At 40.8% G+C, this 27,699-nt stretch overlaps 1 protein-coding gene across 5 annotated transcripts in view; it reads left to right on the top strand.

Annotated features, from left to right (window-relative positions):
• The window catches only part of LOC134209681 (uncharacterized), a 139,569-nt gene that overhangs the window by 109,610 nt on the left and 2,260 nt on the right, over window positions 1–27,699 (top strand). For all 5 annotated transcript variants that reach the window (XM_062685687.1, XM_062685691.1, XM_062685688.1 and 2 more), the window contains 7 exons: window positions 10,304–10,994; window positions 11,076–11,342; window positions 11,700–11,822; window positions 23,127–23,413; window positions 23,481–25,148; window positions 25,214–25,457; window positions 25,522–27,653. In XM_062685687.1, the coding sequence (XP_062541671.1) occupies window positions 10,304–10,994; window positions 11,076–11,342; window positions 11,700–11,822; window positions 23,127–23,413; window positions 23,481–25,148; window positions 25,214–25,457; window positions 25,522–27,653 (5,412 nt within the window). The remainder of the gene's footprint in view (window positions 1–10,303; window positions 10,995–11,075; window positions 11,343–11,699; window positions 11,823–23,126; window positions 23,414–23,480; window positions 25,149–25,213; window positions 25,458–25,521; window positions 27,654–27,699) is intronic.

Genomic DNA, 27,699 nt, shown 5'->3' with positions numbered 1-27,699 from the left:
TGTTGAAAATTTGAAAAACTTGGAAGAATCTCCTGGGACAGTTCATTAGATTTTTCCGGCAAAATAAAAAGATTCTCCTGTTTATGTCTTAAAAATAACTTTACGTTACGAACGTAATAAATAAATAGCGAAGCCTTCACCGACCAAAAATTATCACAAACGCCGTCGATTTTCGGATCGGCGCTGACCTCTAACGGTAGTCAGAACCCATGAACGGACCAACGGGATATTTTATTAGATTTTATATAACTAGAATACAGATTATTTGAGCAAAAGTTAAATTTCCAGCGACAACAAAAAATGGCTCGATTATCCGGAGGGTTCGATTATCCGGAGTGAATTTTTTTCAACACTCCGGATAATCGAGTCCGGCCTGTATGTCTTAAAAAAAGAAAGTTTAGATTCCAGTCCATGATTGAGGGGAGCTCATATTAAAGCTAATCAAGGTAAAAAAGTCAAGATTCATTTGGAAATCTTAATAAATACATGCCTGCCATTTAGCTCAAATCATAAATACACGCAAAAAAAAACGTTCTAGAATTCGTGAGCTAATGAAATCACGGTGTACTTTAAATCACAATAGTCAAGTTTTCAGGAGCGTTCTGGAAAACGAGTGAGCGTAATCAAATTAAAATCTTTACTATAAGAATCTGTACATTAAATGTTAATGTTAATTGTCGTTGTAATTCTAGCTACTGATATTAATGCAGAAAAACCTTCAGCTCTCAAACAAGTTCGTGAAAAAAAACTTCAATAAAAGTTCTTTGAACAAATACCTACCGGAAATGCTCAGGAATTTTCATAACATGAGGATCTTGTTTCATATGTGTACATCCTTGTCTGACTGAATGTCGCTGTTATCAATTTCGCAAATCGGTTGCATATTAGCTCAGCTTTTGATTGCAGTTTTTACGACGATGGACCAGAAGATGACGATTTGACTTGTGTTTATGTTTTTGTTATGGCTGGTTCTGCGCTCAATTAGGTATTGATAGTGCTAGACCAGATCAGTGAAATTAAGGAGATAGTCCTTTCCACGGGAAACGGACTCATGTGCTTCATCCAATTTGATGCTATATGTATCTCCTTATATGCACAGTGTGATTTAAGGTGTGGTGCAGCGAAATGACTATTTAAATCACATGAAAAACATTATTTCTTTTTTACCACCCCCATAACGTACTTGAAAAACCTCAAAACAGTTTCAACTGTCACAAACATCTCACCGTCACCACGGAATCATACTTGTGCCGAATATAATTAGCCAAAAGCAGAGCGAGGGCATTATCCGCGTAAACATGTTCGGAATGACGACAAATAAACAGCCACTGAAAAGTAAAAAACACATTTCACAACCCAAAAACATTCGTAATTCACGTGCCAGCAAAATACTGATTTCCAATTTGAATTTTCAAATTCAACGCTTCCTTTCCTGGGAATCATGCACATTTTTATCGCTTCGAAAGCTATAAACCAGAAAATTTGACATTGATTTGAGTTAATCTATTTTTTTTTTCGTCGATCACCCGTGAGATTGTCGTTCGACCTACCCGGTCAGTGGTCGAAATAGCACGCTCCGGACGCGTGATCATCATGCACGGCGTACTTCCTCCACACTGACATTTCTCGTTGGTTGAACGATATAATAATGACCTGGGCAGCAGCGCAGCGCAAAGAACGGACGATTGTTTTCCTTTACACTTGACGTGAACACGCGATATTGCTGTGGATATCTAATGTGTTCATCACGGTATTGTTGAATTCCGATGCGATACCTGAATTGCAATACAGAGGCGGTCAGCAAAGATAACATGAAGGGCTAAATTGGCTGGATGGAACCACATATACCGCAGAGTGTTGTAATTCTTGTTAGTTTGCAGCTCCCTCTGAACAATGCTCAGTGGGCAATATAACTGTCGGACTGACTTTTCATATTCAGAAAGATGCAACAATATTACATGAGAGCAGTGAGACATTTTTACTATTTTATTGGTTGATATTTTTTCACTGATTCGTCTACAACTTTCTTTCAGTTCTTTAAGAATTCTATGAACAAATTATGAGGATGTAGGATGGATGGACCTGGATGGGCTTTTCCGGTGACACCGTTGTCATCTGGCAAGACGCATACCAGTGTTCGAACTTCTCGCACAATATCATGAGTAAAATATGCTCAACAGCTCAACTGTGATCTGTGATCAACGATGATCTCGTCTTTTAGACAATTCAATGAATAAACTTTATGTATCATACGACAAGACAAGTAATTACTTACTTAATCAAGACAAAATCGTAAAGTTTTAGGGATCTTGTTTTTATAACATTTCGTTCTGTAAATAACAATTTTAATCTTTTTATTTCAAATCAACGTGGACAAATTCCAAATCATACGAAACAAAAACATCTTACATTAATATGAGATGCTGAAGAATGAATGAAAAATAAACCTTTTAAAGTATCGTGATAACAATCCACAATGTCTACAAGATATGGAAGGCTCTAAACATATTTACACAAAACACTGTTTATCTGCCGTACTTAGGTAATTATAATTATCGGTTATTTCAAAGTCACTTTGAGTGAAAGGGGTTAAAGTTGCGGCATGCCATTATCTGAAAAACGTTGTTGGCCATATGTCGCAATTAAACCATTAATCAACAAAGTCCACCAAAATGACAAATTATCTGCACGATCATCCAGCTGGATCGTTCGTTGAACCGCGATGCAAACGTCGTCCCCAAAAATAATCCCCAGATGGGAAACCAAAACAATTGCACAACCCATGCTCTAACGCCGTGCTACTGGGCGATGGTGTCAATTATAATTATCATCCGGTTGAATTCTGATCTACGCTGTTATCAAAACCAGAACCGGTTTGTTCCAACTCTCCGGCTCTATGCGGCATGTTTCGCCAATTCAAAAGTGTATCAAATTACGACTAATTTGACATCGGGCAAATCAATTCCGACACCGTTTAATGGGGCTGGCCCGGGGGCAACGTCAATGAGCTGTGGAATTGACCTATCATTAATGGGAACAGAGGCTCTTGCGAATCATGACAACATCCGTGAGTCCCCGGTAGAGCGATAAGAAAAGCGACTTCGAAAGGTCGATGCGGTGCCATAGGCGTAATTAGGTGGATTTTGTGATTAAAAAAAAGTTATGCTAATTAGTGATTTCTAAGGAATACTAATATACGAATTATTGAAAAAAAAAATAACTTTACATACACATTTACAAACTGATTTTTGCTCCAGAAAATGCAAATCAAAATTTGATTATACTATACTGCAATTAAATCTTAACCCATGCTGATGCCTTCCAATAATAATACAGATCTCTAAATAATTAAATATTTTTCTCATTTTAACACAGTTCAGTAAATTTGGTGCTGACAATATCTGTATCATTTTAATTTCTTTTCAAATTCATATGAAGCACTCATCAAGAGATTTTCACCAATTCCGATTTGGCAACCCAACTGATTTTTTTTCAACAAAATCGTTTAACTTCTATAATGATTTTAATTAATCCAGTAAAAATCCCTAGTAACGATTTTGGTTTCAAAACGTTCTTGGTGACATCGACTTACTCCTCAAGTGTGCTATAAACCCGCAATAAATCCGTCGATGATACTAGGGATTGGGAGCAAAAATTCAATGGACCCTGTCCTTAAATCTCTTAAATGTTGCTAAAGTTAGCCAAAGGTCTTCACTGAAAATAACGCTTGTGCTATTTTTTTAAGCTTCTAGATAAGATGCCTACTCTACACCTTGGCATATTTCTTATCATACGCCTTGCCACGATTTGTGTTGATAGACGCCGAATCTGTGTGATTCATTGATACGAACAAAGCGCAAGGTGCACACATTTTTAGACTAGTGCATCTGACTCCAGTACAGTGGAATTTTTTCCGAGAATTCAGTCTACAAATAAAATTTGCTGTAATTAGATTGCAACACCTAGCTGATTTTTGCTACTTTTGATATCAGTAATATTGAATATGTAGAGAAAATCACAATCAACGATAATTGCGTCTTAAGCAACACTGGTCTACCGTAAGTGTCTCGCCAATAGTGTATGTAAGACGAACTAGTGCTTTTCCTTTTAATTCGACTTACTTAATTGTACTTGAGTTTCTTAAATTTGAAAAGAAGAGTGTGGCGTGGAATATGGTGTAAACAACAGTGTCTTTTGAGGACATGAATGGTGATTTCGCATTTTATTGCTAACGTTCTTTATTTGAATCATCTAAATTTGAACTTTCATATAAACGCTTTTTCTACAGCTTATTTCTTTATTATAGAAAGTTTCGGCAAATTATTGAACTACTTATCTGATTGAAACGTATTTAATTATCTTTGTTTCAATGAATAGATCTTCTTCTTCTTATTGGCATTAGTGTTCAATAACACAGTTCCACAGTTATTAACTGCGAGGTTTCTAAGCCAAGTTACCATTTTTGCATTCGTATATCGTGAGGCTAACACGATGTTACTTTCATGCCCAGGGAAGTCGAGACATGTTCCAATCCGAAAATTGCCTAGACCGGCATAGGAAATCGAACCCACCGTCAGCATGGTCTTGCTTTGTAGCCGCGCGTCTTACCGCACGGCTAAGGAGGACCCCAAATAGTTAGATACAAATAGCTAGAAGACTTGTGTAAATTCTTCATAAATTATTGCCATTTTTTTTCACCATTTAGACTCCTATGATAAAAATTTCGTCTTACTCAGATTTCGCTTTCGATTTCGCTGCTGGCTACCGTGCGCATTTCACTTGAAGATCGTGACAGCTGCCGCAAGCCCCTCATGTTTACATATTTTTTCATTGTTCTCAGCTCTCCAGCTGATCATGTTTACACAACAAAGCCAGCTGGTGCTTCGATGTTTACATTCAGTCCCATTGTTCTCAACCGACCACGTGCTTGACGATCAAGGTAATCTATAAAAGGTTGTCGAAAATGCCTTGAAATACAAAATTGACAACTCTTGATTTTCGTCGAGCGAATCTAATCATTCGTAAAAAATACAATATTGAGTTTGATAGAATGCGAAAAAGGGCCGAAAAACGATAATACAGTCGACTCTCTACATCTCGATGTTCTACATCTCGATATCTCTCCCTATGTCGATAGTTTTCACGGTCCCTTCAATCGACATACATTTTTGCTTTCTATATCTCGATATTTCTCTATTTCGTTGTACTCTGTTCATATTTTGGTTCAGGATTTTCTCTCCCTATGTCGATGTTTTCAAATTTCTAGGCTACTAGACCCTCTTTGGACAATAACAAAGCCAACAAAAACAAGAAGTGACATTTGTTCTGTTGTCTGTACTAGATCGAAAAATGTTCTTTACTATGGAAACGAGCATTTTTCGATCTAGTACCCATTTCAATATTCCTTCCATTTTTCAATCCCTCCCTATCTCGATGGTCCCTTCAAAAGATATTTTAGTTACAAGATAATGATTGTCGCTTCGGTTCCTTTTGTTTTGAATTGTACAAACTCGTCTTATGACAAGTAAATACATTCCACTAAAAGCTTACAATAATTTCATATCAATTTGCGTCTTTCTTCAATCCATCTAACGTAACGAACGAATTTGATGTCTCACCAGATATTATGACTCCCAATTTTATCCATCCATTTTCCAAAACCGTTTTTGAATTCGCCAATGGGCACAGTATGCAAAACACAAATGAGAGTGCCGATAATTGTCAAAATCAAATCTGTGACCTTTTGCAGATAGAACACATGAGGCTATCCAACCAGCTTGTAGGCATTTCTTTTCCCACCTAGATTGTCGATTTTTCATTAATCATTTGGTTGTTTTTTTCGTTCAGCCAATCTCCTGCAGCGAAGTTACCGTTCTTCAACATACAGCCTTTCTCAAGTCATAGCTCCAATCCGTATCCATCATCCTCAATCCCCCCTATGTAAGATTTTTCCTATATACAAATATCTTTGTTTTTATGGAGCGTAAGACAATGACAGACTCCCACTCCCCCATAAGTGATTACGTATTTAGTGTACGGCCCTTGATTCTGCTTGTGCCATATACTAGATTGTTCATTCAACAACCATGATGAAAATTTCTAGACTTATAGAGTAGCAGGTCCCCAGAGCTTACTTTTACTTACTTATGGATCCTGAACACCTCCGGTGGTGCAAAGGGCCGACTTGAAAGATCTCCATCCTGAGCGTTGCCCGGCTATCGTTTTAACCTGTTGCCAGGTTAGATTTCGGTCGAATTCTTTTATTTCTTGATTGAGGCTTTGCCGCCATTAACCTCTGGATCTGCCTCTGCTGCGATATCCCGCTGGGTTCCAGTCTAATGCTTGCTTACAGATTTCGTTCCCACCCCTACGTAGAGTGTGGCCGACCCAGCCCCACTTCCGATCCCGAATTTCTGTTGCTATCGGCCTCTGGTGACAACGACGATGGAGCTCGTTGTTTGAGATCCAGTTGTGAGGCCACCAGGCCCGAATTATATACCGCAGGTATTTGTTAAAGAAAACCTGTAGCCGTTGAGTGTTCTCCACTGATACACACCATGTTTCGCTAGCGTATAACAGCACGTTAGAGTAGAAAATTCGTATTTTGGTGCGTTCACTTATCTGCCTGTTTTTCCAGATATTTCTTAAACTCGCAAAGGCAGCCCTTGCTTTCTTGATCCGTGCGCCTATGTCGATCTTGGTACCGCCGTCTGACGCCATTTGGCTACCAAGATATTGGAAGCTTTCAACATTCTCCACTGGTTGCCCGGCTACTGTGAAACTGGAAGGAGTCACCGTGTTTACATCCAACGATTTGGTTTTGTTAACGTTGATAACTAAACCTGCCGAAGAGGAGCGCTCGGCAAGGTCGTTGAGCTTACTCTGCATATCAGAGCGCCGTTGCGCGAGGAGTGCAACGTCATCAGCCAATTCGAAGTCGTTTAGGTGCTCCATGGTTATAGGCTGCCATAACAGCCAGCGGTTTGGTTTACGGTCAATCGCATCTAGCAAAATCTCGTCGATTACGATGAGGAACAGTAACGGTGATAGAATACATCCTTGCCTCACACCAGCTACGACCCGGATAGGGTCGGACAGGACCGCATTGTGCAGCACTCTACATGAAAAGGCCTCTTACTGTGCTTCGATGAGGCCGATGATTTTCTCAGGAGCCCCCTTGCGTCTCAGGACGCCCCACATATTCTCGTGATTGATGAGACGGTCGAAAGCTTTTTCGTAGTCAATGAATACCAAGTAAAGGGACGGCCCCGTAACGCTGGGTAGACACCTTTCCGTGGTGTGTTACGGTGTAAGATCTACCTTGGTCACATTGTCAGCTACAGGCAAATCCTGACCCAACGAATACCTTCCCCAATATCCAACTCCGTGGTACTTATGAGGGCGTCGCTGAATCGGGGGCCTCTCATTAAGTAAGTACCACACCAACACTTCCTTCCCCTCCCAAGTTACGGTGAGGATGGGCGTGGCCAGGAGTAGTAATGCTCATACTTTTGAATTTTGAAATCAAGGACCACACCCACCTTGATTTCTGATAGCAATCTGAATAAGGATTTCAAAAGAAAAACATGAGTATCACTAGTGTCCAATCTACGAAGTACACCGTAACTATTCTATGCTATGCTATGCAATGAATACCAAGTAAAAGGACTCTTGGAATTCGTTGACCTGCTCCAGAATGATGCGGAGCGTGACAATATGGTCCACACAGGATCTTCCGGCACGGAATCCGGCCTGCTGCCGCCGGAGAGTCGCATCGATCTTCTCCTGAATCCGGGCTAGGATAATTTTGCACAGAACTTTGAGAACGGTACACAGCAACATAATGCCTCGCCAGTTATCGCATACAGTCAGGTCGTCCTTTTTGGGCACCTTCACTAAGATACCTTGCATCTAGTCGACCGGGAAAGTTGCGGTGTCCCAGATATTACGAAATAAACGATGCAGTAGTTGAGCGGATGCCATGGGGTCAGCTTTGAGCATCTCGGCTGATATGCGATCGACTCCTGGGGCTTTATTCGATTTCATGCTTTGGATGGCTGTTTGAATCTCTAGTAGTGATGGAGCTTCGGTATTGAAGCGTGTTATACGTCGGATCCTAGGCAGATCATGCCGAGGTGGTGATGGCCTGGCTGGCTCTTGAAAAAGTTGTTCGAAGTGCTCGAACCAGCGTTTCAGCTGGTCAGTTGGGTTGGTCAATAACTGATCATTAGCGTCTTTTACAGGCATCGTTGCATTCATTTTCGCCCCGCTTAAGCGTCGTGAGATATCGTAGAGGAGGCGAATGTCCCCGGTGACGGCGGCTCTCTCTCCTTTGGATGCTACGCTCGCTTGTCCCGCCGACATGAGCGTTTTACTTCCTTCTCAAGAGCCGAGTATCGCTAAGAATTTGGCTTTTTAATCGCTCTATCGCGGCTTTGGCTTCCCTTCGCTCCTCTATCTTCCTCCAGGTTTCATCGGTGATCCATTGTTTTCTCTGGGTGCGCAGTTCGCCCAGATTGTTCTCGCTGATGGCGATGAAGGCAGGAATATCTGCAGCACGCGTCTCCAGTTCTTCAACAAACGACCGTTTCATCGTGGCATCTTCCAGTCGGCGTGTGTTGAATCGTCATCCAACTCTCTCCTCCTGCCGACGAATCCGCGCAATGCGCAGGCGTATTCCACCGATGAGGAGGTGATGATCAGACGCGATATCGGCACTACGTTTATTCCGTACATCAAGAAGGCTCCGTTTCCATTTTCGGCTGATGCACCTATGGTCAATTTGATTTTCTGTAAAGCCGTCGTGGGAGACCCACGTGACCTTGTGAACCGGTCGATGAGGAAAGAGCGATCCCCGCTCACCATGTCTTTATTACCACAAAATTCTGCAAACAGCTCTCCGTTTTCATTTAGTTCAATGAAATTCACCTAAAAAGTGGGTTGATCGATGATCGGAGTCGCTATTGGACCTAGTCTCATAAAAAAACAACTCTTGAGTCGGTACATTGGAGGGTTTACTGAGCTCTGTAAATTGTTGAGTCAACAAAATTTAATTCTAAAGTGAGTTGGTTGATGGTCGGAACCCCCATCAGAAGCAGCAGGACCAGGAAACAAATCAACTTTGGACTAATATCTGATAGTTTTTAGGAAAAATCCGTACTGAACAATGAGGACATTAGGGGAATTTTTCTCCAATCATGCCATCCAACAACCAACAATTTTACAAAACAACTCTCATAGATTGCAATGAAGAAGTCAAATTATATTATTTAAAATTCAATGGTTTGCACTGTGCTGTGCTAGTACAAGCTTATGGTTGCTGGGTTCCGAAAGGTCTAATTGTGTGGCCGAAATGATCTTTTTTCGGATCACATGAACATTTTCTGAACAAAACAAACAATTTTATCTCGAATTAGAGATGAGCTAGTTAGGAGCTGCAAGTCTCTATAATAAAGACAATAATAATAATCTTGAATCTACACAAAACCTTTACCCCCCCATACTACTATTTCTTGGTAGAGCAAAGTGGTTCCTCAGAATTTGTTTGACCGGCTGATCGTTGGGTTGTAGCCCCTAAATGAATGTACTGAGAAAAGCTGAGTTATTTCAAATAATTTAAATTGAAAGTAAATTGTCTTCACTACTGCATTACATTACGGTTCCGGACGTCCCTGGGTGATAGTGGCAAAATGGAACTCATTCGATTACGCAATATGACACTCAAATAACCATTTGAAGATTTTTTTTATCAAACTGGCCCCATGTAACCGCTTCCGAAAGTTCCCGAGAAACCAGAACAGATGTTAAAACTTTAAAGTTCTATCCATATGACATGATGATGTGGAAATAAAGAAATAGTTTTGTTTGCTCTACATTACTCAAAATATCGCTCAAAGATCTTTGGACTTGAAAGCCGATTTATAATTTTTCGGCCTCTTTACTAATAATTGTTCTATTTCTTATACGACGCCATGAAATCCACTTAACAATTTGCATTTGATTAGGAATCTTATCAAACACAACCTTTTTTTTATTTCAGACGAGACTAATTTTACATTACATTGAGAAATACTAATTTATTGTGCAATTTTGTTAACAGAATGACGTCACTCAGAGTGAACATTTGTGCTAAGAATATAATACGACCGACTAAGACAAACCTTATCGCCTTCCACTACTGCGATTCGTTGAATAAACCGACCAATATAAACAACATTATTCATAAGTAGCACGTGATTATATGATGAGCTTGCAATTTACGTTATCTCATGGTGTCTATCTCGCGTTTACTGTTTTCCTCCAGTGCATCCCATGGCATCCAACTACCGGAACTAGGTCGCTACGCCACCGGCATTTTCTACCTGGACAAGAACACCCACGAAGAGGCCAAAAAGGACTTCAATACGTTGGCAGAGAGCTTGGGAATACAGGTGCTCTGCTGGCGTGATGTTCCAACCAACCAGGACGCTGTCGGTGCGGTGGCCCGCAAGAGCGAACCTCTCTCCCAGCAGGCCTTCGTTACGGCCGATGTCGACGAGGAAACGTTCAAACGGCAGGTTTTCGTTCTGCGTAAGCGTGCAACCCACGAACTGGTGCGCCCAGGTCGTCGCTTCTACATCTGTTCCCTGTCGACCAAGACCATCGTCTACAAGGGGCTGTTCACGTCCGACCAGCTCTGGGAGTATTATCTTGATCTCAAGAATCCGAAATTCTTTACCTACTTGGCGTTGGTGCACACCCGTTTCAGCACCAACACGTTCCCATCGTGGGAACGTGCACATCCGCTACGGGTTTTGGCGCACAACGGAGAAATCAACACGCTGCGTGGTAATGTGAACTTCATGAAGGCTCGCGAGGGTGTCATGAAAAGCGAGCAATACGGCGACGAGCTGAAGAAACTGTACCCAGTTGTCGAACCGAACTTGTCCGATTCGGGTTCATGTGATTGCGTGCTGGAGTTCCTGACGCAAGTCGGCAATCGTTCGCTTCCGGAGGTAATACGACAAATTAGAAATAATTGGAATTACGAATCTCAATCTCATTTAACCATGTTTTATGATTATGTTTTCTACCAGGCCGTGATGACTATGGTACCGGAAGCGTGGCAGAACGATCGCACCATGTCGCAGGAGAAGCGTGACTTCTACCACTGGTCGGCTTGTGTTATGGAACCGTGGGACGGCCCTGCGCTGATTTCGTTCACCGATGGGCGCTACATCGGAGCGATTCTTGATCGAAACGGTCTGCGCCCGTCCCGGTTCTACGTGACGCGTGACAACCTACTGATCATGGCTTCGGAAGTTGGTGTTTATGACGTTGATCCTAAAGACGTCGCCCTCAAGGTAGAATATTTGGAATTTGACTTATATGCTTTTATTTTTTTGTAGATCTTTATAACTCATACACACAAATCGTATCATCACATTTGATAGGCCCGAAAGGCGCATCAGTGGCGCATTTCGTGAAACAATGCCGATCAGAGTCAAAGATTAACCGGTAATTTTTAACTCTGGTAGAGTTAAGTGTATTTTCATTGTTGCTCTTTTTCCGTTAAGGCTCTCCCTCTAAAACACACTTGCCGTCCCACCAGAACAAAACGCAAAAACGATTCTAATCTGTCCATTTCCGTTCTCTTTTGGAATCGAATCGTTTGTGGTTTGATTACAAACTATTACATACGAAAAAAAAAACAACAATAGAGTCGTCTCAAGCCAGGCCGTATGCTTTTGGTGGATACGGAGATGAAAGCACTGATTCAGGACGTCGAGTTGAAGTCCCATATTGCCACGTCCCGCCCGCACTCGGAATGGTTGCAACAGCAGGTAGGTTTTCAAATATCTATTCAAATGACCAACTTCATTCTCGAATTGCAGCTGCTCGTATTGTCCACACACACGTGACTGTAAATGTCCATACACCAACCAGATCGTAAACTAACCACATACTCTTCAACCATCTTACGTGATCTCATGTGAAGGAGTAAATGTATGGTCATCATCACTGCAACCCAAGATATCACAGTGTATCCGTTTTGGACACGCATATAACATAGAGCTAGACATGGCCTGGAATATTATTAATCGTTTCTCTGTATTTTCTCTCTGTTTCATCCCACACATTTATCGCACAATCAAATATTTAAACAAATATAAACAAAACACACAATACTTTCGGTACAATCTAACCCACGCTAGATGGTAAGTTCAAAATTAGCATCAGAAATGTGTTTGTAGATAGTTTTCGATTGATTATTCTTTGTAAGTTTGATTGTTCGCATCAACCCATAACTCTGCTGGTTTCACAGTGAGATGTTTTCGTTATTGCATGATTTGTCGTTATATTTATACAAATCTAATCTTATTATTTATCGTTCTGAAATGTTTGGATACACACTTCAATAAATATCGAATCTTTTTCACTCTTAGGAAACACACTAAAGAGCAGTTTAGTAACATACGATACTAGACAGTTTTTCAAATAACAAATTTAATCAGTAGTAGAAGTAACAAAATGTTGAACGATTCAAATGTTTGCTTTTGGTTGACCATGATTCATTCTATAAGCATGCCATAAATCCATAATAAAACCCCAACAAAAATACTGAACATGTTTTGTAAGCAAAGGCTTAAGTTATTCATCGTTTAGTTTCTCTTAGGGTTTCTCTTGAATCGTTAACGAATAACCACTTATTGCTCTTATATTCTCTTCAGCAGCAAATGGAAACTACTTAGCTAATAATGCAATATGTTTATATATTTGATCGACAATTCATTTTCACTTCAAACTGTATGATATTAACAAAAACAAATAAGCATAAAGATTACCCAAGTAACCATTAGCACTATATTACGCCAATCGCCATTTAGGGCCAATATACGGCTGTTTAAAAACTTATAATCATTAAAGTACCAATACACCCGATTCTGTTTTTACACGGATTTTTTTTTACACGGCCGTGTAAAAAAATCCAATACAAAATTTTTGCAAACTTGCTTCATTTTGCATGATTCGTCGAGAAATCATAAAACTTTTTTTACAAGGATTTTCAAATTTTGAACTTAAAACTTTTCTTACACGGAATGCATCCCCCGTGTAAAAAAAAGAATCGGGTGTATATGGCCGATTTGGCGAAATATATGGCTTATTGGTTATCTGGATATTCACGCTAGCAACATGATATACGATTGCATTGATGGTAACTTGGTTTAGAAACGCAAGTTAATAAAAGTGGATGTGCATAATAAACCCCAAGCTGCGAGTCTCTTCTTCTTCTTCTTATTGGCATTACATCCCCACACTGGGACAGAGCCGCCTCGCAGCTTAGTGTTCATTAAGCACTTCCACAGTTATTAACTGCGAGGTTTCTAAGCCAGTTTACCATTTATGCATTCGTATATCATGAGGCTAACACGATGATACTTTTATGCCCAGGGAAGTCGAAACCATTTCCAATCCGAAAATTGCCTAGACCGGCACCGGGAATCGAACCCAGCCACTCTCAGCATGGTCTTGCTTTGTAGCCGCGCGTCTTACCGCACGGCTAAGGAGGGCCTGCGAGTCAGTATTGTTCAATTTAACTCAATAGCCACTTTGCAATCTTTACAGATGCGTATTTCGATCTCTACAGTAAGGCCGTCTTCACTGTTTCGTACTTGAATCGGCTTGTCGCATCCCACTGAATAAGCCTATTTTTTTCAATTTCACACAAAAGTTGTGCGATGAAATTGTTATTTACATCTTGAATGGCGACGATGTTCCCCAGTACCCCTTATTCATGGGATTAGGTTTCTATTAGAGATAGACGTTCAGATCCGGAACCGTTAAATCGATCCGGAGATAAAGTGAATGGCTCGTAACTCACTTTTTGAACGATCCCTAGTGATCCGGATCAGCAAATTATGTGACCATTATTTGTATAGAAATATCCAAATGGAAGAAAGTTTATTGTAGGATCTCCATTCATGTTATGATGTTATGCATGCTTGTGGGCGAGAGTGATCCTGAATGACTTCACTATATTGTACTTGACCATCTATTTTCGCTCATAATATCCGATCTGTATGAACGATTTGGATCATTAGACTGAATGACCCAGATCTGATCCGTTCAACGATGGGATCCGTTTAGCCCATCTCTAGTTTCTATGATCAATGATCATCCTCATAATTCGTAGCCACATCCTTCCCAAAATCAACAAAAAGTAATTAATATAATTATTTTATTCAGCTCAGTTACATATTCTTTTAGATATTCTGGTTGTCTATGCTTTCTGGTCATACAGTTACGGAATGACTCGGTAGGTTTCTCTAATCCTTGCGTATTTTGATTAAAAGTGTACGCCACCGCCGACAGATTTGCATCGGTGTGCCGCTGCATAAAATCTGTTATGCCGCTGATCTAAATTTTCACAGGGTTTAAAATATTTAAAAGTCTACATCATTCAAAAAATCTTTTTTTTTAATCTGCACCAGTTCCGTACCGTGGGAAGCCGAAATCCGTACAGCACCGAAATCTGTCCACTTCGTGAGATATTACAAGGGGTTCAAGGAGATTGCGGTGCAAAAGAAAGCACCGGATAATTTGCCGAGAAAATGGCAATAAAATTTCTGTCGAAATTTTGAAGAATTTCTAAAGAATGTTTCAAAAAATTTTCCGAGAGAATCCTGAGGAATTTGCCAAAGCAATCCCGAAAAATTTCTGGAAGAAGTTTCAAAGAATTTTCCGTGGAAAGTGTGATGAATTTTTTGAGAATATTTTTGACGAATTTGTCGTGAAAGTTAGAATGAACTTGCCGAGCAAATTTTGAAGAATTTGCCGATTAAATTCCAAAGAGTTTGCTGGGTAAATCCCGAAAAAAAAATCCCGAGAATAATTAGAACAATTTGCTGAGTAACTCCCAAAGAAATTGCCAAGAAACTTTCGAAGAATTTTCCGGAGAACTTCCGAATATCCCGAGGATTTTTTGAATAATTCGACGAGTAAATCCAGAAAAATTTCCTGTCGAAATCACGAAGAATTTTCCGAGGAATTTCAGAAAAACTATCGTATTTCCCGAAGAATTTGTCAAAAAAATCCTGAGAACTTTTCGATTAAATTCCGAATAATTTATAAAGGAAATCACAAAGCATTTCCGAGGAATTCGAAAAGAATTTCCCGAGGTAATTTCGAAGAATTTGCCGGGGAACTTTCGAAGAATTTCTTGAAGGAATTTCTCAAGGACATTGCCAAAGAACTTGCCAAGAATTTCCCAGAAGAATTGCGAAGAATTTCCCATGGAAGTAAATCTCGAATCTTTCGACGAAATACCGAAGAATTTTCTGAGCGCATATTTGCTAAGTATAGCCTAAAAAACTTCTCGATAAATTCCCAAAGAATTTGGCAATGAATCCTCCGAAAAATTTGCCGACTAAATCTCGAAGAGATTCCCGAGATAGTTCTGAAGAATTTGTCGAATATATCTCGAAGAATTTTCCAAGGAGTTTCCGAATAATTTGCCGAGTGAATTCCGAAGAATTTACCGAGGAAATCACAAAAAATCTCCAAGGAATATCATAAGAATTTCCCGAGGGAAATTCGAAGAATTTGCCAAGGAAATTTCTAAACAAAATCCAAGGAACTTCCGTAGAATATCCCGAAAGAATTGCGAATAAATTCCCAAGGAAACTTTGAAAGAATATTCCGAAGAAATTTGAAAGATTTTTTCAAGGAAATTCCGTACAATTTACCGAGGAACTTCCGAAGCTTTTACCAAGAAACTTTTTAAGAACTTCTCCGAACAATTCCGAAAAAAACCGATGCGGATCCAATGAAGTTTCGGGGAATTTTTCAAAACAAATACGAATAACTTCCTTCGAAAAATTTGGGATATTTTTCATATTTTAACAAATTTAAGAAAATAAAGTCCTGAGAAAATATCTCGGCAATAAACTATTTCCACAGCGATTCACGCTGCCGCCGAGCAAAATCACGACGAACACCGTCGCCGACAATTGCTGGACCGGCTCACACCTCTGTTATTGATTGGAAGAAGAAGGTTCCGTCAGTGCATCTACTTAACCAGCGGTTCTCAACCTTTTTCTTGACAGGTACCCCTTGGAACTTTTGCATCAATTATCTGCTGTAAATGAAAATAAGCGTAACTCCTAAGATATATGTAAAATGGACCTGAAAACTAACGGGCTCTCCATAAAGTGGGATGAAATTTTCATTATTTCGTGTAACCTTCCAATTCACATTAAATTCATACATCAAGCTTCCCACAGGACTTTTATGACTATTGGACTGTTGGGCTTTCGAGCCTTCGGGTCTCTTGAAAGTAGGCTTCAGCGCTTCTTGAAAACAGGTTTCCGAGCCTCTTGGAGGAAGGCTTCTGAGCCTCTTGAAAGGCGGCTAGGAAAGGACGCCAGGAAGGCTCCCAAGCCTCTTGAAAGAATTATTCCGACTTTTTTTAAGGGAGGCTTCCAAGCCTCTTGAAAGGAGCTTCCGAGTCTCTTGAAAGTAGGTTTCCGCGCCTTTCGGAAAGAGTAGAGAGGCTTCCAACCTCCTGAATCACGGCTTTCGAGCCACTTAAAAAGAGACTTCATTTGCATCTTGAAAGGACGCTTCTGAGCCTCCTGAAAGTATGCTTCCGAGCCTTTTAAAAGGATGTTTCCGAGCCTCTTGAAAGTAAGCTTCTAAGCCTTTCAAAAGGAGGCTTACGAGGCCATTGAAAGGAGCCTTCCAAGCCTTATGAAAGGAGCTTTCCGAGCATTTTGAAAGAAGGCTTACAAGCCTCTTGAAAGAAGGCTTCCGGGCCTCATGAAGGTAAACTTCCAAGGCTTTCGAAAAAAGCTTTCCGAGCCTCTTGGGAAGAGCCTTTTGAAAGGAACCTTCCGAGCCTCTTGAAAGGAGAATTCCGAACTTTTTGAAAAGAGGCTTCCGATCATCTATAAAGCAAACTTTCTAGCCTTTTGAAAGGAGGCCTTCGAGCAGCTTGGAAAGCTCCCGAGAAGTGTAGAAGTAGTCTTTTGAAAGGAGACCTACAAACTGCTCTTGCAACGAAGCAACCGAGCTTTTCGGAGTAAAAAAGCCTCCATGCCGCCTCTTAAACGGAGGCTATATTTTAGTTCAGAAGCAAATTCTTAACATATTATTCAACATTTTGTCTCGATCAGGTAGATTGCATTGAAGATTTCTAAAATTTGCTCATTTGACCGTTGTTGTCCGTTGGACCGTTGTTGGAGTTGTCCGTTTGATCTATCGTTCCAGTGCACAACACTTCATCACCGTCTTCGCTCAGAGGTCGCACGCACTGAACACTTAACACACTAGCATGAGACAATGGACAGGAGCATTCACACAACAACCAGTGGACCAGTGAAGAACTTTTCGCTTTACGAAAAAAATTCTCGTTACCGAGGCGGAAATCGAACCCACACTCCACATCACATGCGTCTAGCTAGACGATTGACGTCGCTAACCGCACGGCTACGATGCCCACGTGTATTGAAAATCTTTGAATTGGCCTTCTTTACATACACGCGCTTTCTCGATACAAGACAAAAACTGGGTTCCGCATTTGCCCGGGGGTACGCCGTTTGGCATTAAATAATTTGTCATAATAGTCGTTTGCCGTCTGAGACCATTCCTCAGAATGTGAAAGTAATAATAATTCTATTTTATTAATTCATTGTTTTAAAATCAAACTGTTGTTCGAGATAAGGCGAAACACGTGATGTGGCCTTTCTTTTAAATCACGGTGCAATGTGAAAGGGGAGATCATTGCTTCTTTTATATTACGCAATAGCTCGGGATATTGCAAAAGAGTTGATGATGCCTTCTTTTAAAGCACACGTTTGTTCGGAGGAATGCAAAAGGAGAGATCATTCTTCTTTTAAATTATACGATTGTTCGTGATAATATAATACCTTCTTTTATATTATGCGATTGCTCGGGATGATGAAAAAGAGTTAATGATGCCTTCTTTTAAAGCACCCGTTTTTCGTAGCAATGTAAAAGGAGAGATCATTCCTTCTTTTATATTACGCGATTGTTCAGGATAATGCAAAAGAGTTGATGATGCCTTCTTTAAAAGCATGCGCCTTCTTTATTGATAATATCAAGAAGTCTATGTTCAAGTCCAGCTTTAAGTTGCGTAAAGAATATGATTATTGAAAATAAGATCATTTTCATTAGGTATGCTTAACGACCATTATGCCAAACGACTATTGTGCCAAATGACCATTATGCCAAACGGTTTTATGCCAAATGACTTTATGCGGGGTAGCCCCCATTTGCCCGGTATATTGATTGATTTTTTGTACTGGCCTTCTTTATACGCACGTATTATTTATTTTGGGTTGGCCTTCATTATATTAGGTACTAGTCGAACCGGCAGACGTTGTCCTGCGTAGTAGGCGAACATGTTGTTGTGAACTGCACATGCGAAATTTCTTTACGATTCTTAATTTTAGTTTTTCACGATTTACTCGACCTTACTCGTGATTTTTGCATGAGGAAATAACATATAAACCCGTTGGAAACAATAACGAGCATATTTGTTGAAGGAATGAAAACAATCCATCGAGTAGATTTTGTGGTTATGCGGATCCCAGACAACCAGAATACATGCATAATGGAATTGTTTTTCTGTTATGCGATGCCTATGCACACAAATTTCATCGCTTACCAGTCGCGAAAACGCCTTTTGCGTACAAAAGTGGAGGCGATATATGTGTATTTCTTATCCGACGTTGCACGGTAGTTTATGCGATATGCACGATTTTTAAGCGAGTTTGTTCGTTATACATTGCGATGTAGTTTGTGATAACAAACTCTGTTTGACAGATAATTCGATTTCATTTGAGTTTGTTTGCAGGAATATGCGATGTCAACATATGAAGCTGAAATAAACTCGTAAAATAGCCTACTGTGCGGGAAAATTTATAAATAAACTGATGAGCTTCGCACCACAATGCGATTTTGATGAAATTTGGATCGGTAAACGATTTTAATCGTACATTCTTATGCGATGTGTGGTTGTCTGGGATACGAACACAGACCATTTCATTTTTATTATTTAGAGAAGATTAGGCTAAAACTGCGTTCTGCCTTCTTGAACTGCACGCATTTGCCCGGTATGAGGCAAAAACTGGGATCCATTCAGTATTCGAGTTTTCTCGTACACAAAGCTTAAAAGCTGTATGAATTTTTGAACAATGTACAAGAAGGATGATTTCAATAGCCTTCGTTCAATGAAAAAGTTGTTAATTCAATGATTATTGAATGCGAAAGAGGTAAGTATTACGCAACATTGTACAAATGTATCATACATGCCAATCTTATATTTCTAAGGAAACAATTTGGCTAGCATTTAGCGGAGTGCGACATTCCATGTAATGGTGCATTTCGCGGGAATTTTAGGGAAGCAGAGCCCAATTTTTGTCTTGTACATACATAAAGAAAGCAAATGCAAAGATTTTCAGTACAGCAGGGTAATATTTTCAGAATCCAGTCTTTTGCCTTATACAAGGGTTTCGCGTGCATGTTATAAAGACAAATATAATTATTTTTCTTTATGCCGCATTAATATGCGAGTTTGAAGAAGGGTAAATCCAAGTGATGATCTCGCTATATAGTTGTTGAAAATCACTTTGATAATGTATTAAAATTCAGTTTTCTGCCTTCTGCCGAGAAAATGTATGCATGCTAAGAAAGCAAAGTTCATAGTCAGGTTTGCTTTATCACTTGTATTCTGTTATGTGTTCTGGCCAGACTATGATCACTCGATATAAAGTAACTAGATGTTAAAGTTCTTACAACTAATTGTCACTTGAGATAATGCAGATGAAGTCTAATTTAAAATTTCACTATATCAAGTACTATATGTGGCTCAAAGTTTGACGGCACATGAAACACTAAAAAACGTCGATAGCTGTACATACAAAGTACGAGCGAGGTGGCATATGTAACTCAGCTGAATAATTAAAGCCTCGATTAAATTTTCGGCAAAATGGGTCATTCCGCGATATGAAATTCCGCGAAATGGTCAGCTTCCGCGCAATGTACATTCCACGAAATGATTTTCCGGGAAATGTCGCATTCCGCGGATTGGGACTCCGCGAATTGGAATTCCGCGAAATGACATTCCTCAGTTTGTCATACAACCGAGTGAATGTTTTCCATCCAGGATAACCAAAAACGTTGTTCGGCAGGATTGCAGACATTGCGTATACCTCCTCTAAGACGATATAAGGTTTTTTCGATCCGTAGCTTTGAAATAGGGTAGAACAGTGCAAAACGCACCCATCCAAAACGCATACATATAATGTTTCGTTCAGTGGCTATCGCTTTTTATTTTGAACAAACTAATTTCCATAATATGTCATCTAAATATCGTTATTTTTGTACTGGAAACTAACCAACAAAAGCAGAACAATTTTTTTCTTGAAGCCAGAGAAGGTATTAGCAGCGGCATTCTTTTTTTGTTCAAAAATCAGATAAATGTCGTCATGAGAGTCTAGAATGTGTAGAGGTCCAAATCAAGTTGGTTTACCCTAATGGATTTACAGACGTGTGGTTTTCCAAACATCTGGCGCAAGACAATTTCTTTGTTCTGTGTAGATTGAGCGTTGACTTCAACATATTATCAGGCGACTTGAATAGAATTTCGTGGACCTGTTTTGAAGTAGCTATTTCTGAGAAGGTTGTAAATAAATGTAGATTTTTTTTCACCTGCTGGCCAACAGTTTCGTACGTTCGAACAATTTTCATCATTTAATCCAATGTCGTATCATATTCCAAATATTTGGCCCTTAGCTTGCCATTAGTTTGAGTGGCATACACAATTATATAAGATTATCCATGCTATATAATTCATCACCAAAGCTACTCAAGCGCACTACAAACTGAACACGCAGTTCATATCGCTTAAGGTCACTCCTCACAGAATCAAAGTTTCAAAGTGCTCGCGATTTCGGGGGCACACCGCACTCGATATGGAAGCAACGCACAACTGTCATTTTTATTATTTCACGTATGCTGCGACGCAGCACAGCTAAATCAACAAAAATGACAGTTGTGCGCCGCCTCCGTATCGAGTGGTGTGCCCCCGAAAACGCGAGCACTTTGAAACTTGGATTCCGTGAGGAGTGGCCTTAAACCCTCATAGCGGCAGACTAGAACTCGTAGTTCTCTATAGCAAATGAGGATTTTTTTTAAACATGGGCTGTTTTCCCGTCGATTTGGAAACCATTCTGTAAGTTGAATTTCAATTGCCTAATTTGAATTTGCAAATACGTCAACGCTGATTCTGTGCTGTCTTTTTCAAATATTTTTTTTTATACGAATGACATCTTGAAAGGATGTGCAGGTGAACCTTGTTTTCCTCTTGATGTTTATGGGGGTTCATCCAACAGAAAGAAAATGCTTTTTTGAAATGCTCATCACCCAATGTCAGAATCAAAACTCAATAAAAGTCGATCTGAATGCATGGCGTTCAGAACAGAAATGTGTTTTATTCATGGGATTGGGTTACTATGATCATCTGCATAATTAGCCTACTACACTGGTCTAAAAGACGGTAAAAACGGTCCTTAGAGATAGTTGAATAAACTTGTGTTCAATGCTTGATGCCTTGATGACGATTGATGACTCTCTCATTATCATATGAAAACGAATTCTATATACCCGATATACCCAGATTGTACATCAATAAAACTGCTGAGTAATTCTCGCTGAAACCGGGCCACTATTTGCACAAGGTTCTTAAAAATGCTTAAATTTATATTCTTTCGAAAGCTTTCGGCGAGTATATGAAGGATCCGAGTTAAATCCTTCAGAAAGATGAACCCCTCGTTAGTTATACACGAAATCATTTTAATGGACCCCTCGATTTTCGTCAATTATTGACTCACCAAAACTATCATAACTCAAACATTTCTCAACCGATCGTAGAGATCAGCATATCGTTGGATAGAAAAAGAGTGTATCCTCAATTTGCAATAGTAAAAATAGAAGCAGTCATATTGAATTTGGCCGCCATCTTGAATTTCTTTTTAAAAACTATTTTTACGCCAGGTTTGCAACCACCAATTTTGAATATTATTACATCGATGGAAAGCTTAGCTTATATTGTGCATTGTGTCCAAAAATCTCAGGTGTATGTTTTTTCTATCAAAAGTTATGTACGATTTACCAAATTATTTTTTGAAGGGCCATCTGATCAACGAACATTATTTTTATGGTTAATATGGTACTACGACGTCAGTTCCTTGATTTCATACACTATTCTAAGCCAAATATGTTTCAAAAATGAAAAGCATATCTACCAAAGTATTTTCTTTGAAGGGCTCATAAGTTTTGAGCATGACGGTGCCGTTTTCAAGTTATTGTATTAAATAATTCAATAATTTTGGTATTGGTAAATAATACATAACTTTTGATATAAAAAACATACACCTGAGATTTTTGGACACAATGCACAATATAAGCTAAGCTTTTCATCAATGTATTAATATTCAAAATTGGTGGTTGCGAACCTGGCGTAAACATAGTTTTTAAAAAGAAATTCAAGATGGCGGCCAAATTCAATATGGCTGCTTCTATTTTTACTATTGCAAATTGAGGATACACTCTTCCTCTTTCCAACGATATGCTGATCTCTACGATCGGTTGAGAAATGCTGGAGTTATGATAGTTTTGGTGAGTCAAGAATTGACAAAAATCGAGGGGTCCATTAAAATGATTTCGTGTATAACTAACGAGGGGTTCATCTTTCTGAAGAATTTAACTCGGGTCGTTAATATACTTGCCGAAAGCTTTCGAAAGAATATAAATTTAGGCATTTTTAAGAACCTCGTGTAAATAGTGGCCCGGTTTCAGCGAGAATTACTCTGCTAAGATTTTTCAAATGTATTGTAGTTTTGCAAAATTTGCCAAACGGCTATTGGTTTCCATTTGAGCTGATCAATATCAGAATTTTCTTATATCCCAATATGGAATAATTTAGAAATAATTCATTTAGTGTGTATCCATGCTTTTCCGAATCAAAAATGTATTAAATACACACAGATACTATTGTTGAGCTATGGAAACATTGTTCTCTTCAAAATATGATCTAATGCATATATACGATGACTAAATTGTAGATTACTATGGAAGAAATTCGTCAAGCTGCTGGGGATCAAAATGAAGTCATCGAACTCCCATTGGAACAGCAGCGTGGCATGATGGATCCACGCCTGCAGCTGTACGGCTACACAACCGAGACCATCCATATGCTGCTTCTTCCCATGATAAACAACAAGAAGGAAGCCCTCGGTTCCATGGGTAACGATGCTCCGCTAGCATGTCTCTCCGCATTCCAACCGTTACCATATGAATACTTCAAGCAACTGTTCGCCCAAGTTACCAATCCTCCGATCGATCCTTTCCGGTATGTGTTCACATTCCATTCACAACGTCTGGTTAACTAATGATAAATTTTCCGAAAAACAATCTAGTGAAAAGATCATCATGTCCCTACAGTGTCCCGTAGGACCTGAAGCCAACTTGTTGCAAGCCAACCCCTTACAGGTTCACCGCATCTGGTTGGACAATCCTATTTTGAGCATTCCAGATACGGAGACCCTGAAGCGTAACGTACATCGTGGTTGGAAGACCAAGGTGATCGATATCACGTTCCCAGCTCAAGAAGGTCCAGACGGATATTTGACCGCATTGCGCCGCATCTGCATTGAAGCCCAAAATGCCGCCCAGGGAGGTTATCAGTTGCTGACGCTATCGGACCGTGCATCGAGCAAGGATCGTGCTCCGGTTTCTGCACTGCTTTCTCTAGGAGCTGTTCATCATCATCTGATCGAAACGCGTCAACGCATGAAGGTCGGCCTTGTGGTCGAAACAGCTGAAGCTCGGGAGGTCCACCATATGTGCGTGCTTCTGGGTTATGGCGCTGACGCTATTTGTCCGTACCTGGTGTTCGAACTGGCCGAAGCATTGCGTGATGAAACTGTCATCGATCCTACCTTGAGTAACGACGCAATCTATCAAGCTTACGCCCAAGCCATTGAGACAGGTATTCTGAAAGTTATGGCCAAGATGGGTATTTCGACATTGCAATCTTACAAAGGAGCGCAGATTTTCGAAGCCGTTGGTATGGGGTCTGATGTCATAGATTTCTGCTTCCGAGGAACTCAATCTCGTATTGGTGGCGTCAACTTGGAACTACTGGCTCAGGAAGGACTCCAGAGGCATGAGTTAGTGTACGGAAACCACTCTGCAGATATGAAAATCTTGCGTAACCCTGGTCAATATCACTGGCGAGCTGGCGGGGAAGGTCATATCAATGAGCCAGCTGCTATCGCAGCTCTGCAGGAAGCGACCATCAATGAAAACAAGGGAGCTTTTGCACGTTTTAGGGATACAACTATGAAGAGTGTGCAGCAGTGCGCCTTGCGTGGACAGTTGGAATTCATTCAGGGGCGTACAAAAATTGACATCTCTGAGGTGGAGCCTGCTAGCGAAATCGTGAAGCGCTTTGCCACCGGAGCTATGAGCTTTGGTAGTATCTCATTGGAGGCACATTCCACCTTAGCTGTTACCATGAACCGGATTGGTGGCAAGAGTAACACTGGTGAAGGTGGAGAAAATCCCGATCGTTATCTGAACCAGGATCCACACAATAACAAGCGGTCTGCTATCAAGCAAGTTGCCTCGGGTCGTTTTGGCGTCACTGCAGCCTACGTTGCCAACGCGGATGATCTGCAAATTAAGATGGCTCAAGGAGCTAAGCCTGGCGAAGGTGGAGAGCTACCGGGTTACAAGGTCTCGGTTGATATTGCCAAGACTCGACACTCTGTGGCTGGCGTGGGTTTGATTTCTCCACCGCCGCATCACGATATCTACTCCATCGAGGACCTTGCCGAGCTGATTTACGATCTGAAGTGTGCTAACCCGAAAGCTCGCATCAGTGTAAAGCTGGTGTCAGAAGTTGGTGTTGGCGTCGTTGCCTCTGGTGTTGCCAAGGGCAAGGCTGAGCATATTGTCATTTCTGGCCACGATGGTGGAACTGGTGCCAGCTCCTGGACCGGTATCAAAGCTGCAGGACTGCCATGGGAGCTGGGTGTTGCGGAAACTCATCAAGTCTTGGTGCTGAACGACTTGCGATCAAGGTATTTAGTTTTTAAATGTTATATTTGTCATTGCTAGTTCTTGAAGTATATTTCTAAATTTACAGAGTTGTGGTACAGGCCGATGGACAGCTCCGCACGGGTTTCGATGTTGTTGTGGCCGCCATTCTTGGTGCTGATGAATTTGGATTCAGTACCGCTCCTTTAATAGTAATGGGTTGCACAATGATGCGAAAGTGTCATTTGAACACCTGTCCGGTCGGAATTGCTACGCAGGATCCAGTACTTCGTGCTAAGTTTGCTGGAAAACCCGAACATGTTGTCAACTTTTTCTTCATGTTAGCCGAAGAGGTATGTTGAACATTTCTCATGCTTTGCTCTACAATTTTAACATTTCTTTTATCATAATTAACAGATTCGGGAAATAATGGCAAGTTTAGGTCTGCGTAAGTTCCAGGAGTTGATTGGTCGCACCGATTTGTTGCAAGTACGAGAGGACTTGACGAACAAAGCTGCCCTTCTGGATCTACAATTGTTACTGAAGAATGCTCTGGATCTACGCCCAGGAACGAACATCATCGGAGGATCATTGAAGCAGGACTTTTCTCTTGAGAAAAGAGCTGATAGCATGCTAATTGAGAAGTGTCGTGGAATCATCGACGGAACTGAGCAGTCCATCACGTTGGATATGGATATCAAGAACGAGGAGCGAGCCTTCACTAGCACTTTGAGTTACGAAATTGCTATCAAGTATGCGGATGAGGGTCTTCCGAATGGACGATCGATCAATATCAATTTGAAAGGCTCGGCTGGCCAAAGTTTCGGTGCATTCCTGGTCAAGGGCGTAACACTTAACCTGATTGGTGATGCAAATGATTACGTCGGCAAGAGCTTGTCTGGTGGAACCATTATTATTCGACCACCGGAGGAGTCACCATTTGAATCTCATCTGAATGTCATCGTTGGCAACGTGTGTCTGTACGGTGCCACATCTGGCAGAGCATTTTTCCGCGGTATCGCAGCCGAACGGTTCTGCGTGCGTAACTCTGGAGTTACGGCTGTTGTTGAAGGAGTCGGTGATCACGGTTGCGAGTACATGACCGGTGGATTGGTGCTGATTTTGGGTTTGACCGGTAGAAACTTTGCCGCTGGAATGTCCGGAGGAATCGCGTATGTTTTGGATGTTGACGGCTCTTTCCGCTCAAAGGTTAATCCTGGCTCGGTTGAATTATTTGGGTTAGATTCAGATGAAGACCGTCAAACGGTCAAAACACTGATGGAAGAGTTTGAAGAGAAAACTGGATCAGTAGTGGCAACAGATTTGTTGACAAGGTGGCCTGAATCATGCAATCGATTTGTGAAGGTGTTCCCATGTGAATACCAAAAGGTGCTGAAAGCTTTGAAGGAAGAGCAGGCTCTCCAACAAAATACTAAACCAATTACAAATGGAACCCCAAGGCACGAACCCAAAGTGAAAGATATTGAAGAATCCATTCAGGATGCTGCTCTTGCCAAGAAGAAGCTGGACCAAGTTTTGGATAAGACGCGTGGTTTCATCAAATATAAGCGTGAGACCTCCGTTTATCGAAACGCAGTGGAACGCCAAAAGGATTGGGCCGAGGTTTATAATTTCCCGCACGTTCGCAAGAATCTGAAAGTACAAGCAGCTCGTTGTATGGAGTGTGGTGTGCCATTCTGTCAGTCCAATTCTCATGGGTGTCCTCTAGGCAACATCATTCCCAAGTGGAACGATCTGGTGTTCCACGCCAATTGGAAAGAAGCAATCGCTCAGCTTTTGCAGACAAACAACTTCCCAGAATTTACTGGACGAGTATGTCCGGCCCCTTGCGAGGGAGCATGCGTGCTGGGTATTTCTGAACCAGCAGTTACAATCAAAAACATCGAATGTACAATCATTGATCACGCTTTCGAACAGGGCTGGATCGTTCCTCAAATTCCAACTGAACGGACTGGCAAACGTGTCGCTATTATTGGATCCGGTCCAGCCGGTTTGGCTGCTGCTCAACAACTGAACAAAGCGGGACATTTGGTTACTGTTTATGAAAGGAACGATCGCCCAGGAGGACTCCTTCAGTACGGAATTCCAACAATGAAACTGTCCAAGGAAGTTGTAATGCGTCGTATAAATTTGATGAAGGCTGAAGGCATTGAGTTCAAATGCAATGTACACATAGGAAAGGACCTCATGCCGTCGCAGTTGGAGAAGGATAACGATGCAGTTCTTTTCACAACCGGTGCCACTTGGCCACGTGATTTGAACCTGCCAAACCGCGATTTGAAGGGTATCTATTTCGCAATGGAGTTCTTGGAAGCTAGTCAGAAAAAATTGCTCGGATCTCGTCCGGAATGGATTTCTGCTGAAGGAAAGGATGTTCTAGTCATCGGTGGAGGCGATACTGGTTGCGATTGTATCGCGACTTCGTTGCGACAGGGAGCTAAATCCATTACTACCTTTGAAATTCTGCCGACACCCCCAGAGAAGCGTGCTCAAGACAATCCCTGGCCACAGTGGCCGAAAATTTTCCGGTAAGTTGAATTCTGCATAAAATCGAATACAGCATTAATTTTGAAA

The sequence above is a fragment of the Armigeres subalbatus genome, chromosome 2, assembly GCF_024139115.2.
Source record: "Armigeres subalbatus isolate Guangzhou_Male chromosome 2, GZ_Asu_2, whole genome shotgun sequence".
NCBI classification, from domain to species: Eukaryota; Metazoa; Arthropoda; class Insecta; order Diptera; family Culicidae; genus Armigeres; species Armigeres subalbatus.
Note: the sequence above shows the minus strand (reverse complement) of the source record. Positions and strands in the feature narration are given on the sequence as shown.